Source organism: Misgurnus anguillicaudatus, chromosome 4 (genome assembly GCF_027580225.2).
Source record: "Misgurnus anguillicaudatus chromosome 4, ASM2758022v2, whole genome shotgun sequence".
In the NCBI taxonomy this organism is placed as follows: Eukaryota; Metazoa; Chordata; class Actinopteri; order Cypriniformes; family Cobitidae; genus Misgurnus; species Misgurnus anguillicaudatus.
In genome coordinates this window covers 17,919,010-17,936,645 of record NC_073340.2, presented here as the reverse complement: position 1 = coordinate 17,936,645, position 17,636 = coordinate 17,919,010, and the positions used below count along the sequence as shown (strand labels likewise).

Sequence of the window (17,636 nt, the reverse complement as noted above, 5' to 3'; positions counted from 1 at the left end):
CGAGTTTAAAACAACAAATATGGTGAAAAAATTCAATGCAGTACTGCAATGTTTTGTATGTTTTACAATTCTTAACTGTATATTTCAGTACATGATTTATATGATATATAACTGTTAATAAAAAAATCTGCTTTGTAACTTATATAATTAAACACCGTAATACAAGTGAAAAAGGTAAAAAAGCAAGGCCACATTCAATTCAATTTCGATTCAATTTTATTTATATAGCGCTTTTCACAATAGTTAATTGTTTCAAAGCAGCTTTACATTAATAAATGTATGAAAAGCATAAAAAAGGGCATAGTAATAATGTAACGTATACAGTAAAGTAGTAAGTTAAGCCAAAGGTGGTGGACTCTCCATGGGATGAAAAAAACCCCTAGGAGAAAAACCCTCCTGGCTAGTCCAAGGGGAAAACTCCTAGGAGGGAAAAAACCCTACATATATATTTATATATAAAAATACTATCGAGGTATGTGAACGGGTAAGCGAATTAAACTGGTTCCGCCGGTGGTCACTGGTCAGGCATTGGCTGGGCATCTCGTAGAAGGACGGTTAGTAGATCAGCGGTGTGATGACCTTCACGGTTGCAGGAATTGAGTCTGTTTGTCCTCAGGGTCGAGGACGAGAGAGGAAGAGAGAAACAGAATCCTATTAGCATAGGGGCTGTTCACATGTAGTACAAGTGTCATACAGTATAGTGGTTTAAGTCAGCTCGGTTCCAGACGGGCTTACTATTGCGGCATAAGTATATTACCCATATGAGGTATGTGAGTGCTTTGTTCTAGACATGGCTAAGATGATGCTGTCGTACACAAATAACATGTGACACTAAAATATGGACATTAAATAAAAAACAAATGTAACAATATATTCTTTTATACATAACTTGTAACAAATATAGGAAGAAACATGATTAGCTAAATGAAATTATCAAATGTGATGAGTTACAGTAAATTATGAGAATGTCCTTTCTGTATAGTTAAGTTTACAATGACTTAACCATGTTAAAAAAAACAATAAAACCATTACAGAAAATTCTAATGGTTACCATTAAAATACCAATAGGAACTATTGGCTTTTACCATTAAAACCACTACACTGTATTGTGTTTTGGGCCATATTCCATTTAGAACCAATACATACCATTAGAGACCAACAAAAACCAATGCACTGTAGTGTGTTTTGGGCCACATTCCATTAGAACCAATACAATTCCCAATAAAACCATTAGAATTTTCTGTAATGGTTTTATTGTTTTTTTCAGCAGGGACAAAAAATTGTTTTAACATATATTTAACGTAAAAGTGTTTATAATTTTATGTAAACAGTATAGATTTTTCCATAGAATATGGCAACTCATACCTTGCACTTTCATATATAGGTAACGTTATATTTTACCTTATTTTATTATAGTAAAGGTTAGGCCTATTTAGTTTAGCATGTTTTCAGTAGTAAAATTACGCACATTTTTTAAAATGTTTCCGCTGATATGTACTGAAGAGTACAACAAAAAAAAGTAAAATATACATATATTTTTAAATTGTCTATTTTGTGTAATTCGTAAGCGAGCGGTAAAAAGCAAGAGAGTACACGCGTCAAGCGCGCGGCCCCTTGAAGTGATCCGGGTCCTTCAGCTCGTTTGTGAATGACATCATTTCTGTGAGAAGTGCGCTGGGATACAAACAAGGGAGGCTGCTGCTCGCTAGCCTGCTAATGCAAGTAGGTCAATCCATGTGCTGCGATTTTAAAGCAAGGATTTAAATATGTGAGGTAGAAAGCGGTGGTGGGAATGACATTTGTAATGAGTCGTGTAAAATGACGCTTGCATTCTTCGCTGTCCAGGGTCCTGTCGCACGAGCGCAAGACTGTCGATCAGCCTCACTTTTCCACCACCCTCACATTAGGTAAGGAAAGATATTACTGCTTTAAGGTCATATCGGGTATTTGAGATTAATTTGGTTGTCCCGAGTCGTTTTGAGTGTTACCTCTACGATCCGTTTGTGAAACCTCGGAGTCAACATGTTCTGGGTGCGGCTGCTACAAAATTGGCTGAAAATCACTGAAGACAGAGCTGTCTTGTGTATTCAGTTATGCAGACGCCATTAAACTCTTACAAGAAGGCCATTGTGAACAGATTATTCTTCATTCGGGCGTTTATTGTTGATAAAATACTGACCTATATGATGCACATTGATGATCTGTGATGATTAAATATTAACCTGTTCGTTGCAAGTGGTATAGGAACTGTGTTGCAGCACATCACATGACTTAAAATGTCAGATGTTAAATGGATGACTACCAGTGCTGGCTACATTAGCACATTGATGTTTGTGTGTATCTTTTCAATTTTAAATAGTATAACATTATAAATCTGAACTGGTGATAGTCACACTATAAGAAATGATGAAGTGAGCATCCTGTTTAAATCTGCTATGTGCATGCAGGTCTGTGTATTGCAGCTGTGGATACGTTTTACCTATAAAAAAAGAAGGATTAATTTATATGCATAATTTTAATATTTTGTATGATTTGAAGGCTGTATTTAGGGAAGACATAATGGAGTTACGTGTTGGGAGTAAATATCGCCTTGGGCGAAAGATTGGAAGTGGCTCGTTTGGCGATATTTACTTGGGTAAAACATACATCACATTTTACATTTTCAGTCACTTGCGATGGCTCTAGATTTTGTGAGTTTGAAAATTGTGAAAACGAAAAATTTCAGGTGCAAACATCACATCGGGAGAGGAGGTAGCCATTAAATTGGAGAGTGTGAAGACTAAACATCCACAGTTGCATATCGAGAGCAAGTTCTATAAGATGATGCAAGGTGGAGGTGAGACGTCTCAAAATCATTTTAATCCATGATGTTGTGAATGAGTTACTAGAAACGTGTACTCGATCTTCTTTCAACCATAGTGGGTATTCCCTCAATCAAATGGTGTGGTGCTGAAGGGGACTACAATGTCATGGTGATGGAGCTTCTGGGTCCAAGTCTGGAGGATCTGTTTAACTTCTGCTCAAGGAAATTCACACTTAAAACTGTCCTACTGCTTGCAGATCAAATGGTAATTTGATTAAAATGGTGTAAACAAAAACGTTAATGCCATCGATATTGTTCATTTGATGAAATTATAAATAAATTACACATGTAAAAATATAGTGCTAAAATTTATCCCATGATATATATATATATTGCATTTTGCATCGCAATTCTTTTTAAAGTGTTTACAAATATATTTTTCTTCTATCCAGATCAGCCGAATCGAGTACATCCACTCCAAGAACTTCATTCATAGAGACATCAAACCTGATAACTTCCTAATGGGTCTCGGCAAAAAAGGAAATCTGGTCTATATTATAGACTTTGGCTTGGCCAAGAAATACAGAGATGCCCGCACACATCAACACATTCCATATCGTGAGAATAAGAACCTGACTGGTACTGCCCGCTATGCCTCCATAAACACTCATTTGGGCATTGGTAAGAGCACAAGAGGGTCACTGAAATGCATTTTTGCCTTCAAGTTTTTTGTTTATTCCTTATTTACTTTCTTTTTTACAGAGCAATCTCGGCGGGATGATCTTGAATCCCTTGGCTATGTTCTCATGTACTTTAACTTGGGTTCTCTACCTTGGCAAGGCCTCAAAGCAGCCACGAAAAGGCAGAAGTATGAGCGAATCAGTGAGAAAAAAATGTCAACCCCCATTGAGGTTCTTTGCAAGGGCTATCCATGTAAGTATGCCGATTGATGTTGTGTATAAAAATAATCTATTATGCTATTTCATATATTGTTTTTTTCCCCACTTTTGTTTTGATTCATTTTGAATTTTTGCAGCTGAGTTTTCAACCTACATGAACTTCTGCCGCTCACTTCGATTTGATGACAAGCCAGACTACTCCTACTTGAGACAGTTGTTCAGAAACCTTTTCCACAGACAGGGATTTTCCTACGACTACGTGTTTGACTGGAACATGTTAAAATTTGTATGTACCTTAAACATTCTACATTACAGTACAGATCAAGTTTAGTATACTATACAACAATAGTGTTCAAACCTGCTCCTGGAGATCTTTCTTCATAAAGAAATTATTTTTTAACATACTTGCTTGAATGTATAATCTGTATAATTTATATTTCTGTGTTTCATGGGTTTTTTGGGGTTGGGGTTGGATCTATAGGTAGATCTCCAAAAACAGGACAAAGCACCCATGCTATATATTGTAAAGTGCGAGGTATGTGCAGAATATATGTCTATTACATTACTCACCTTGTGGGTTGTTCTGGCTCTGTCAGGGCTCCAGCAGGACAGCAGAAGAAAAGGAGAAGGAACAGAGAGGAGAGGGAGAGGAGAGAGAAGAGAGGACTGGAGGTGGACCACCGGGTTCAGCAGCTCGTGCCCTTCCCTCTGGCCCCAACCTCCCAGCCCCTAACAGGGTCCGCAATGGCCCAGATCCAGCCAGTTCAACACCGGCCTCACGTGTTCCACAGTCTGGTAAGTCTTAGGATGATTGGCACTACATGTGTTTTTTTATTGGCGGGATGACTCTCCTGTGCTGTTGGTTTCCTCAGGAAATGCATCTCCAAGAGCAGGTCGAGGAGCTGAGCGGGAAAGAAGAGTCTGTTTACGGTTACATCGAGGCGCTCCTGCCAACGCCTCCCCTGATCTGCCACTGCGCCACGATCAAATCCGCATCACTCCCCCACAGGTTCGGTTTACACCCGGCTTCTTCACCACATAAGTATTATTTTTATTGCATCTTTTACCTCTCTTTTACCTTCCTCTCACAGGTCAGTGTTCCATTCGAACACATGGGGAAATGAGTGCAACTTCTGTCATTTGCTGTTTTTTTAGGAGGTAGGCCATGCAAGTGCTACAAATGCTTCCTAAACAAATAATGTAATGTAATGTAATGAATTAACTTAAAATTTTGCTTTATATTGCAGGATAACAACAGACAACTCCCCTAAAGCATTTATATTCATCTTTCTATATAAAATGGGAGTGCGACACCGAGACTTAAAGGTAGACTGGAAGCAGGAAGAAAGGAATCACAGCTTTGTAATGGACAGCGTGCTCCCCGTCCTCACACAATGCAGGTTGTTGCCGTTGGGATGAGACGCATGAATCCATTGTGGACAGTGGATGAGAAGATTTATTGAGGACCACAAGGCCGAGATCAAAATCAGTGGAAGTGGAAAATAGTATTTTTACCACCAGCCCAATATGGTCGTTACTCTGACTGTTCTCAGTTTTGTCTGAAATCCCGGGAAAGAGATGGACGTGGTTGTTGGACTGTAATGTTTAAATTGATTATTGATAGAGTGTAAGAAATGTATCCTTCGCACTGTTACTTTACAAAGAGAAGTGTTGTATATTGATACCTTACTGACATATGAGATTTCGTGGAACCATCCTTACCATGTAAAACATTAAATATGCAAAAGTTAAGAATTTCCAAGAATGTAATTAATTTGTAATGATTCTGTGAAATTAATGGAGATATTAAAATCATTAATTAAAGGCTCTAGTGAGCCTAAATATCAAATTGAGCATTAAAACAGACCTGAATTTATTTCGTAAAAGTGCAATGTGGTATACAGAAAATGTCTAATGAAGACTTTTGCGTTTACGTTAGCCATGAGTACTTCATTTATAAATAAACGCACTCATATCAAAGTACTGTTTCAGCTTGGTTAAGCTCATTGAACTTTAATAAGAAGTTAAAAAAGGATTTAAAAATATTTATTATTATTGTATAACCCTAACTAACATTACGTCAGATCAGATGTTTTGCGTTACATAATTCTTTAAAATGCGTTATTTATGTTAGGTTTCGTTACGTCACTTGACTGAGGACTTTTATTATGAAGTTTGAAATCGTAACCCATTTTAGAAAAAAGTATCGCGCTCTTTGTTGTATCTGTGTTCACTGCAGCTTTGCAGTTTTATCACCGTTAAACTAATCCGCAAGAGATTTTAGTCACTGTTGGTTTTCGTCATTAAAGGAACTGCCTTTCCACGTCAATTTAACTAACGTTACACTGGATTTAAAGTCGTTTATAAGCGTGTGAAATACACCGTAAGGTTTAAAGTCGCGGAGAATCACTTCATGGGAAGAAATAAAAGGACAGAGAACAGATTTAATAGCAGCAGAGACTGAGGGCATCGGCGCAGCACTATAAACATGGATGACGGGCAGTAAAGATGCCTGGGAAGATTTAAGGCCAAATCTGTTTCTCTTTGTGCTCGGCGCAGGATTTTCAAGCTGTGTTTATGTTGTTGGTAAGTTAACGTTACTTACATCTGTCGTTTACAAAACGACAGTTTGATTTAAAACAATAAGGCGACCAACTTTGTGAACAAATTAAGGCGATGCTATTCAAAATAAGGTAATCGATTAACAGGAAAAACATATAAAGTTTGTATATGTCAAGCTTTTATTTTGTCTAGGAGGTTAGTTTAAACGTAAAACCAGCGCCAGTTTACCAGATTGGTATCTAATAAATAACGGTTAACAAGTTATCTTTCAACATACACAGTTAGTATGAAATTCACAGTTTTACTAAATCTGTAGTTTAATTATTTTGTTAAGTTTTATTTACGTGGCGTGAGCCTTATTTGTTTTGCTGAATGAACTTGAATTAGATTTTAAAGGTGCAGTGTGTAACTTTTAGAAGGATCTAAAGAAAGAAATGCAATATAATATACATAACTATATTATCAGTGGTGTATAAAGACCTTACAAAATGAACTGTTATGTGTTTATTACCTTAGAATGAGCCATGAGCAGTCTTTGAGGAGAAAAAAGTGGATCGCCGACTACGTTTTCCCCTTGTGGACGCAGTTCTATTAATAGTAGTAATATGAAAAGTTGCCCGTTTCCACTTTTGTGTCTTTAAACGCTCGTTTTTTGGGGGGTCGACAGCTTATAAAAACTTATTTACAGATAAAACTTAAAAACAGAATAATGCCTAAAAGCTGCTGTGTGACAGGGTGTACAGCTAACAAGCCAAAAAACCCAGAAATAAGTTTTTATAAGCTGTCGACCCAAAAAAAAAACCGAGTGTTTAAAGACACAAAAGTGGAAACCGGCAACTTTTCATAGTACTCCTATTAATAGAACTGCGTCCACTAGGGGGAAACTTAGTCGGCGTTCCACTTTTTTCTCCTCAAAGACTGGGTTTTACGGCTCGACAGCTTATAAAAACTTATTTTCAAATTTGCATAACTGCGCTCTGTCTCTATACCGTGTTAACCAATCCCTTTGTGATTCACTTCCATTATGTTTTGGAAATCAATTGTCGTTGCAGGGACTTTATTTTGTTGTAGTCATCCATACTGTCAAACATTCTTATCTCTATATCTCACACACAGCTTTTGAGACGTGACGTGCCCTTGTTTGATCAGTTTGAGGGAAAAGTTTCCAGGATGGCTCCTGGATCGCTAGTCACAGCGGCCCCTGTGGGGCCCAACATTTCCTGGTTTCCAGAGCTTCCTCTGCTCACACCGGAGCAGCCCATCTTCATCATGACGACCACAGCTCAGGCAGTGTCTGGTTTATTTGTGTGGACAGCACTTCTACTTACCTGCCACCAGGCAACCATATATATATATATATTTTTTAACATAAATTCATCTTTAAAAAATCATTCAAAGAACACTGAATGTTCATTACATTAAGACCCAGAATGTTTCAATGCTTTGATTTTGCTTTTTGTAGATCTACATGCATCTCCGTTACTACAGTTCTCCCAAAGAGCAGAGACATATAGTACGCATCCTATTCATCGTCCCCATCTATGCCTTTGACTCCTGGCTCAGCCTACTCTTCTTTACCAACGATCAGTACTATGTTTACTTTGACACAGTCAGAGATTGCTATGAGGGTAAGTTCTCTCTATAACCTGTTTTACAGCGGTCCAGTGTTGTGGTCTGTACTTCTTAGCTCTTAGACGCTACAGTCAGCTGGGATTTCCAGGGATGAGTGTTGCGTAGTAACCATGTTTAGCATGCATCAGTGGAGAGGGTATAGAGGAAACCTGTTCATGGATAAACCAATAAACCAAATGCTCATTTGACAGCAGTCTAGAATGTTGTCATAGCGTTAATCTCATCAGGTTTTTATATGAATGAGGTGCAAGACTTTCAAATGTCACGTGGGTGAGGAGTACAAAGGGAAAGCTGTATTCAGGGCTGTCTGATTCCCGACTCAGCAGCAGTAAACTACAGCTGTGACTGGAGGGTGCACATGCTATCTATAGAGCTGAGATCTCACATACAATGATTCACACATGCACTGATTCATAAGCAAGACCAGAGGACAATTTAACACCCACTAGAGATGCCACAGTATAGGATGCTTAGTTTCTTAAGTTAAAGAGTTATTTTCTTGCATCTAATGAAATTACACAGTGAGATCTGTTTTTAAATGTATTCAACATAAAACAACTCTAGGGTTCTAGAAGTACAAACTATTCATTTTCCTTATATAGAGCCATAGGCAATTCCAGTGTAACGGATGTGACATTTGAACCCATAATGACAGCTGAAGTGTCTCGGTAAAAATAAACTCCTTTTAGTATTTAAATGGTATTTTTTTCTAGAGTTTGAACTTCTAAGTATAATGTTTAAATATTGATATCTGAATGAAGTTAATATACAAGCTAACATAAACTAACAATGAATAATACTTCTACAGCATTTAATAATCTTAGTTCATGTTAATTTCAGTTTCATGTAGTTTATTTTTCTTTTACTAATACATTGACAAAATCAAACGTAGTAACTTTTAAAATCAATTAATGCACCATTAACTTACAAGAATAACTGTATTGACATTAAAGGGACACTCCACTCCATTTTCCAGCTCCCCTAGAGTTAAAGGTAGGGTTTCACATTTTTAAAAATGCTAACGGTAGCTGCCTAGCAATGAAATCAAGATCCCACCCTCAAGTCAAATCGCCATTCAAAGTCACGCCTCTTTCAAAACACATGAACACGCACATGTCAGACGGTCACATCTCATGTCTCATTCACCAGTGAGAAAACTTTGCAGTACAAAGTGAATAACATTTCCAAAATAACCAACATAAACAACTGGTTTACATCAGAATTAATTTAAGCACACTTTCGGTTGTAGACGTAGTAACTATATCGTTACGCTAATCCGTAAACGAACAAAAATTTCATAAGCAACACAATGTTTCATCAAAGTAGAATCTGAATCCATCTCAATACAAACATATCGCGTACCTACCTTACCAAAATAAACAGTGCAACGACTCTTTCAGACCATTTGCCTCCTGCAGCTGTTTGCATCTCGTGGTAAAGCAGTAGTTACCGATGTTAATTTGGGTTTTTGCTGTTGTTGTTATAAAAGATGTCTTTAGTTTTGTGCCTCCTGTGTAGGTTGTCAATTCAGCAGAAACGTTTGCTATTCTCGACGTATGGTGTCTGCGTGGACTCGCGTGGTCTGCGTGGACTCGCTGCGCGGTGGGCATTTAAATTACGCTTACGTATGAGGGACAAAACAGGAAACGTCCGTTCGGACCGAAATCTATGATTGGTTGAACATTTTTTGGTCCTACGCCTTTCACAGATGACATAAATTTCTACAAATACATTTTAACAACTTAACACAGTGATTGCTATCAGGATGTTAAAAGACTTTTAACCATCATAACTAAAAATGTTTCAGGATCAAATCTTTTACCCTACCATTAAGCGATTGAGTTTTACCGTTTTGGAATCCATTCAGCTGACCTCTGGGTCTGGCGGTACCACTTTTAGCACAATTGAATTTGATTAGACCATTAGCATCGTGCTAAAAATAACCAAAGAGTTTTAGAATTCTTCCTATTTAAAACTTGACTCTTCTGTGGTTACATCGTGTGGTAAGGCCGACAGAAAATTAAAAGCTGTGATTTTCTAGGCAGATATGGCTAGGAACTATACTCTTAAACTAGCATAATAATCAGTGACTTTGCTGATGTAACATGACTGCAGCAGGCGTAGTGATATTACGCACTGCCCGAAAATAGTCCCCTTGGTTACTTTCTATGGCAGTAGGGCTGGGTATTGTTAGGAATTTCACAATTCGATTCAATTTCGATTCTTGAGGCTTCGATTCAATTCGATTCGATTCAATTCAGTATTGATTTACTTATTTCAATATCGATTCAATAATAAGTAAATACACAAGCAATTAAGTACCTGAGTATATTTTTAAATAATGTGTGTAGTATTACTGTTTGATCACGTTGATGGTGAAGGCTTGAAAGAAGTGCTGCTGTTTGCCATCTTTGATCTTTCTGTTTTGATAAAGCGCGTCTTGTACAACGCTGAACGCTCTCACTAGAGTGTTGCCAACAGCGGCGCCACTTGCCGGGGGGGCTGAATCGATTCATAGGATTTGATGAATCGATATTGAATTGAGAAACAAATAATTGCAATGCATTGATGAATCGATATTTTTACCCAGCCCTATATGGCAGGGGACTATTTCTCTGTTTTAGGGCTTTATTGTTGGAAATAAAGAAAATGATAAAACAGAGACTTGAATGAAGATTTTGTCCTAAAAAATAATTTGCATTAATAATTTGCATTTATTGCATAAACATAATTGTGTTTTGTGTTCTTTTTTTATTTATGAATACAGCTGATATCCACACAATGCTAAATCTTTTCCATGTAAAAATATTACTAACTAGTATGAATTATTTTATTATAGGCAGACGAAGGGGTGAGACTCCTCTGTTCTGTAATCTCTGTTGTAGGAGAGATCACATTTTTGCTATTGTAACATGGGCTGATAATCACAAGGGACTAGGGATGCATATCAATTAATCGCGATTAATCTATAGCAGAATAAAGGTTTTTGTTTACATCATATATGTGTGTGAACTGTGTATAATAATTATGTATATATAAATATGCACACATGCATGTATAATTTTAAGAAAAAAATATATTTATATACTAAGTATTTATATTTATATATAATATAAATTATACATAAATATACAAATGTATATACATATGTAAACATTGCTTAAATATATACATGCATGTGTGTGCACTCAACCATACAAAGCCATTATACACAGCACACACACACACACGATGCAAACAAAAACCTCCACTCTGCCACAGATCAATCGCGATCAATTGACATGCATCCCTACAAGGGACATTTCATTGTGGACCGCTTTGCCTTTTTTTTTTTTTTTAGATTTTAAGTCTTTTGTTAGTGTTTGATTACACTGTTGAAGGGATTAAAGCAGAAACCATCTTTTACGTGACTGCTGCTTTTAACTTTTTTATGTAACATTTTCACTACTAAATGTTGTTACTGTAGAACAAACCTTTATCTAGCCATTTTAGTGGTCTTGTATTTTATTTTATATTTATTTACATTTATTAGTTTATATAGTATGGTTGTGTGTCTAATGAATATTCTAACTGCTTTTTTGCAGCATTTGTGATCTATAATTTCTTGAGCCTTTGTTATGAATATCTCGGAGGTGAAAGCGCTATAATGGCTGAGATCAGAGGAAAACCCATTGAGTAAACACCACATTCTTATAATTCTCTTTGTGTGATTTATTCACATTTTTTGTCACCGAATTAATTTTCATATTGATGTTTAAGTGGCTGCAAGTTCACAATGTCTTATCTTGTTTTGCTACAGGTCGAGCTGTATATATGGAACATGTTGTCTTTGGGGCAAGACGTACTCGATTGGCTTCCTTAGATTCTGCAAACAGGTTCACTTATTAATCATCTTAATGATATAATATAAAATGGATAGTAATAAACAATCATTTGAAATATAACAATATCCCTTAAAAATCCTTACTACTTCCCAGAAACTTTCCCAGAATTTATTTTTGGTTGTGTGCTTGCTTGTTCATTTCACAGGCAACTTTACAATTCTGTGTTGTCAAACCGCTGATGGCTGTGATTACAGTCATCCTGCAGGCTTTTGGGAAATACCGCGATGGTGACTTTAAGTAGGTGCTTCTCATGTTGTGGCTGTAGGTTTTATGTAAAATTCGAACTATAGATCAAGATATAAAACTGACTTTTTGTTTCTGACCTCACAGCGTCAACAGTGGTTATCTGTACGTGGCCATCATCTATAACATCTCCGTCAGCCTGTCCCTCTACGCCCTCTTCCTGTTTTACTTTGCCACCCGAGATCTCCTGAGCCCCTACCGACCAATGCTGAAGTTCCTCATGGTCAAATCTGTCATCTTCCTCTCATTCTGGCAAGGTCAGCATATGTTCACTTTTAACAACAATCTGAGTTGTCTGCCGGTAGTGATGCTCGGAGGTACCCATGATTGACAAAGTGGTCATGTGATCTTGTTGGTCTGTTAGGCATGCTGCTAGCTATTCTGGAGAAATGCGGTGCAATTCCTAAGATCAGCTCTGCTGAGGTTTCTGTCGGTGAAGGGACGGTCGCAGCTGGCTACCAGAACTTCATCATTTGCATCGAGATGTTCTTCGCCGCCTTGGCACTACGACATGCGTTCACATACAAAGTCTACATGGACAAACGACTGGATTCCCTTGGTGAGATTTAGACAGCAGTGTGGCTTCTTCAGGATTTATCTGGAGGATGCGTATTTTCTCTTTACATTTATCACATGATAATGTCTCTCAAAGCTGACTTTTTCTCTTTTCTTGTTCTGTTATTTTTGTATCATTCCTTCATTATTCATTTATTTATATCGGCTGTTCTGTTCTTTCAATGCTTTATTTATGCCCACCTTGCTTTTCATATTCCCTGCATTCCCATCATGCCATGCAATACACCCCCCCTCCATTCTTTCTCTTGTACTTTTCATGCTGCACATTAAAGGCCCTGTTCCAACATATGGACAGTACGGTAGGCTGCAGTTTCTGATCTTAACCCTTTGTTTGTTGATGTATGCAATGAGGCTGACAGGTGCGGCTTGAATACTACCTGTATGAACAATAACCAAAGTCAAGCCCCTTTGTATTCTTGCTTTGATAGCCTTGACTAAAAACCTGTTACCATAGAAACAGTGACCAAAGGGGAAAAAGATAGCCACTTCCATAACAACCGAAAGTGTTGTTGAGTTTGTTCATTGCACGATGGATCAAACCTTGGTTAACAGACAGTGGCATCTATTGTAAAGTATTTCTGTTTTGAGGTTATCCTAATGGGCAACTAGTTGCAAATCCTAAAAAGTTTAAGGCAGTTCATTTGATTACAGAATTCAGTTGTCACTTATGAGTTCTGTGTAAATGAGACTGTATTTAATAGTACAATAAACTAGGATTTACAACTGTATTCTTTTAATTTATGATGAATGTATCTTAAAGGGATAGTTGACCCAAAAATGAATTATTTTTCATTATTTTTCACCCTCATGTCATTTGAAACCCTAAAGGGGTATGAAAAAAGTTTAACATTAAATAACATCATATTTGTCCCAAATCATTAACGATTAACATTGGCTGCTAAAATATATATTTTGCATTTTGAAGTAGACGCTATATGACGAAGCTCGCATTTTAATGTGCACTTCCAGTTTACGATACCTCAGAGTTGTCCTAGACGCGACTCTGCGCGACGCTGAGCTGCGCGGCTGGTGTGCGCCCCAACCCCCCCCCCCCCCCAAGAGTCAACGGTGACTGCATTTTCAATCTCATTGCTAGATGCCGCTACAAAAAAAAATACACTGGACATTTATTTAAAGTTGACGACATATGAAAATTTGACTTTTTCCATGTTTAAGTGCTATAGACCATTTCAAAAGATGTAAAAAACACTGGTCCAGAAGCACTTCCTGTTTCAGTTTTTTAACACTAGATAAACGTCGGGATAAATAAGCCAACAGAACAAATAAACCTGAATTACCTGAAGTTAAACAAACATCTTAAAGGTAATTATATATGTCAAAAAAAAAAAAACTGTAACAGGAAGTGTTTCTGGACCAGTGTTGTTTACATCTACATAACCTAGAATAACCTTCTAATAACCTAGAAAATTTGAAAAAGAACAACCCAGTTACTTTGTAAGGAATAATTGACGATGGGCCGTTGAATTATTAGAAAAATAATAAGTGATGCAAACACGACGCGAAGCGGAGTGGCCTTTTTTGTACTTAAATCGCTATTGTGAGTAGGACTATTTCTTCCGCGTCTCATCCAACGGCTCTTTTGCTTGTTCCAAAACGTCATTTTAACTAGGCAATGGAGGCTTGAGCCTTGAGGCGATGGCATTCTAATGCAGTTATTAATGAAGTTATTAGAAAAAGAGCGAGAGTGACACAGAGAGAGAAAGAGAGCGAGAGAGTGGGAGATTGTGTGAACGAGGCTACCTACATCTGCGCGTCTCTAAACAGTGCTGTTATTGCCTCGGAAAATCATCTGTCATGTTGTTTTTGTTAGTCCGTTATTACAGTTAACAATGCGAAGTGATATGGAACTGTAATGCGATCAAGAGAGCTGCCTGGAACTACGTTCGCTGTGCGTTTCCCAGAAAATGATTGCACACCTCAGAACGTTCATCAGCCAATCAGATTCAAGCATTTAACAGACTTGTAGTATAAGTTTTGTTAAACCATTCTCTGCAAGCATGTGAAAAAATAGGTAATTGAAATTTGCCTCACCTTGTGATGTCAGAAGAGGATAATACCGCCTCTTAATCTGCACTATCCAACCACAGCACTGCCATTTAGTGCAGAGATCAGCTCATTTGCATTTAAAAGGACACACTTAAAAACGGCACATTTTTGCTCACACCTACAAAGTGGCAATTTAATAAATTATCTATACGGTGTTTTGAACTAGAACTTTACATATGTACTCTGCGGACACCAAAGATTTATTTGACATCTTAAAAAGTCTTGTGACATGTCCACTTTAAATGTTCTGAAGTGCAAAAGGGTTTGGCAAAAAATAATATAATCCATTATTTCATGTCAAGTTTCAAGTCTTGACCTGTGTCTCTCTTTCAGTGAACAATCTCTGTTGTTTAGGCAATTTTACCTGTAAATAATGTGTAACAACTGGGACATACAAAAGTAGAGGAAAATAGAAGAGGAAATGTCTCCTGGACACTTAAAATATATGAGACCGGTTGAGTGAAGCTTAACACTTTTGAAGCTCAGTCGCCATCCACTCCCATAATAACTAGAAAACCTAAAAAACTCTTTTTTAAATAAAAATCTGCATTCGGTGGAAGACATTGGGGGTTCAAATGACATGAGGGTGAGTAAATAATGCCAAGTTTTTGTTTTTGGGCGAGCCATCGGTTTAAGTATTTGTCAGTCTCGTTGATTTTCCAAATAATATGGCCATATGCATCTAATAAATATCCCCGTCCTTTTCAAGGTCGCTGTGCCCCCATGAAGAGCATCTCCAGCAGTCTGAAGGAGACGATGAACCCCGGAGACATGGTTCAGGATGCCATCCACAATTTCTCCCCAGCCTACCAACAGTACACCCAACAGTCTACCCTGGAGCAGGGAGTTACCGCCCCACCGCTATCCCGTAATCACAGCTCCGTGAGCTCTCGAGACAATGAGAAAACGCTCCTGTTGAGCTCTGATGATGAGTTTTAATTCAATCACCCTTTGTCCTAAGCAAAGGTACCTACTAAGGGACCGTGTAACAGCGATGTTACGTTAACATAGGTGCAAGTTATTAAAGGACCATCTTAAGCTAGTAGTTAATGGATATAGTGCAGTATAGTATGGATTTTAAGCTGCTTGTACTTGCTAGTTGTGACGACTTCTGCGCTTTGTACGTTTAATGTTGTTAAATACTACATTCAGCTATACTTGGATATTTGTAGCCAAACTTTTGAAATCGATGTATTTTTTTAAAGTGTGTAGTTTTACATAAGGGGTGTTTGAACATCCCAACATATTTATAAAGAGTGTATTCGACTACGGCGCAGGTCCGGCGGAAATTTGGCACAGTTACTTTCCTTTGTTTTTTGTTTGCGTTCAAGTGCACCTTTCCTTCTAAGTTTCAACAGTGTTTATAGCTTCCCCAGTGATTTAAAAGGAAGGTGTGGCTGCAATGAGAGAGTACAGTGAGGGTGGAGTGACTGTCGGCTCTTTGTAACATGCTGCTGTTGTTTTGACTGAATCGAGGGACGGTACAAAAAGGGGTTGATGGTCCATAAGATTATAGATTTATAGAAATCTGCTGTATATAGGCTTGGATAGGAGTGAGCAATGCTTAGCTGTCTGAACTATAAGGGTGTAATTGGGGCATTATTTGCCTGGTGTGATGACACTAAGTTAGCTGAGGAATATAGATTAAGGGTATGCTCCGCTCAGGGTACGCTAGCTTGTTCCTAAAAATGCCGTTTATCGTTATGTGTGTGAATAAGTAACAACTTGAAAACAATTTAAAAGGCACTTTTTGTGATCGCCCCACTAGAGGGAGGCATATCTCACATTTCACACAGTTACACACACACGTTGCTTATCTTTATCGGACACGCCTGTTATCACTGACCCTATGAGAGCCACACCAAAGTCTCCCATTCTTTAGAAGCACCCGTCGTTGCATATTGCATATATGTTAAGATAGCACTAGGCCCTTAACAAGCTAACTTTATGCTTGTGGTTGGTTATATGGTGTTTTGGTGTTACATATTAACTGCTGTCCTATGCTTTTATTGGTACTATGTAGGCCAGTTTGAAAACAAAGCAGCTGAAACCAAGTATGAGTTTGTATGGTACCTGCTTATTAGTGTGCTATAGTTTTACAGTTTATTCTTTCTTAAAAAAGAATTTCTTTTTAATATAGATGTTATTGCACTAAGCAGATTTTGTATATTTAGGTGAATTCCAAATATTCTAGTACAGTATATATTTTGGCAAGCGATATATGTATTTTCTCACGTTATTCAGAGTTGAGGCTTAAGTGATAATTAAAGGCATAGAAAGTCCTGTTACGTTTGAACTACAATATTTTGTGGAAACCGATTTTGTAGTAACACTAAGAAAAGTCTATATTTTCTTTGTACCGTCATGTTATTTTAAACAGAGCATTATGTATTACAATGTCAATTACGCTTCTTTTTTTCCCTTTGATGCTCTGACAAATATCTATGAAACAATAAATAATTCTGTATGTATATTTTGTCTTAAATTTATGCATTTGGCAGACGCTTTTATCCAAAGCGACTTATAGAGCCGTATATAAGGTATGGGTGATTCTCGCGAAATTAGACTTATGAGGTGTCTTGAAACATTTTGATAAAAGAAGTAAAGGCAAAGTAAGAGTATCAAAATAAGAAGCATACAGTTATATACATCTCTTCTTTGTTTTTAAATGCCCAATTTTTTTTCCACATTTAAGGGGGAAATTGTCATTACCGCAACGTGTCCATGACTGGATTTGGGTTCTTTGACATGGAAATATTTATAATGAAAAAATCTAAAAAATAAAAAGCTTCAGTGCATGTAATACTATAAACATTTACAGTAAAGAAACATGTGATATTTGGTGATCATTGGTTAATGTAGAGACAATAATAAGGAATATAAATGTGTCCAAGAAAAATTTCTCCTCCTCTGCAACAATTTTCAATCATTGGTTAAGGCCTCAAGGAACTAACATTTAAAAATAAAAAA

General features: G+C 37.3%; 3 protein-coding genes across 4 annotated transcripts in view; 2 read left to right on the top strand and 1 right to left on the bottom strand.

Moving 5' to 3' along the window:
- The window catches only part of zc3h7bb (zinc finger CCCH-type containing 7Bb), a 497,977-nt gene that overhangs the window by 116,390 nt on the left and 363,951 nt on the right, over nucleotides 1–17,636 (bottom strand). The window lies entirely within an intron of this gene.
- csnk1e (casein kinase 1, epsilon) lies at nucleotides 1,627–5,682 on the top strand. Its single transcript, XM_055175130.2, has 12 exons — nucleotides 1,627–1,722; nucleotides 1,846–1,907; nucleotides 2,539–2,635; nucleotides 2,726–2,836; nucleotides 2,920–3,068; nucleotides 3,256–3,484; nucleotides 3,566–3,736; nucleotides 3,840–3,988; nucleotides 4,299–4,497; nucleotides 4,575–4,711; nucleotides 4,794–4,860; nucleotides 4,950–5,682. Exons 3-11 carry the CDS (start codon nucleotides 2,560–2,562, stop codon nucleotides 4,824–4,826), a joined length of 1,254 nt encoding a protein of 417 aa, XP_055031105.1. The 5' UTR covers nucleotides 1,627–1,722; nucleotides 1,846–1,907; nucleotides 2,539–2,559; the 3' UTR covers nucleotides 4,827–4,860; nucleotides 4,950–5,682.
- Nucleotides 5,893–17,137, top strand: tmem184ba (transmembrane protein 184ba). 2 transcript variants are annotated; one of them, XM_055176049.2, is made up of 10 exons: nucleotides 5,893–6,288; nucleotides 7,381–7,602; nucleotides 7,727–7,892; nucleotides 11,481–11,571; nucleotides 11,696–11,771; nucleotides 11,926–12,017; nucleotides 12,111–12,280; nucleotides 12,388–12,582; nucleotides 12,872–12,898; nucleotides 15,376–17,137. In XM_055176049.2, exons 1-10 carry the CDS (start codon nucleotides 6,280–6,282, stop codon nucleotides 15,603–15,605), a joined length of 1,278 nt encoding a protein of 425 aa, XP_055032024.1. In that variant the 5' UTR covers nucleotides 5,893–6,279; the 3' UTR covers nucleotides 15,606–17,137. The 2 variants fall into 2 exon arrangements, with proteins under 2 accessions (XP_055032024.1, XP_055032025.1); XM_055176050.2 differs by lacking the exon at nucleotides 12,872–12,898 and having other exon boundaries at nucleotides 5,895–6,288.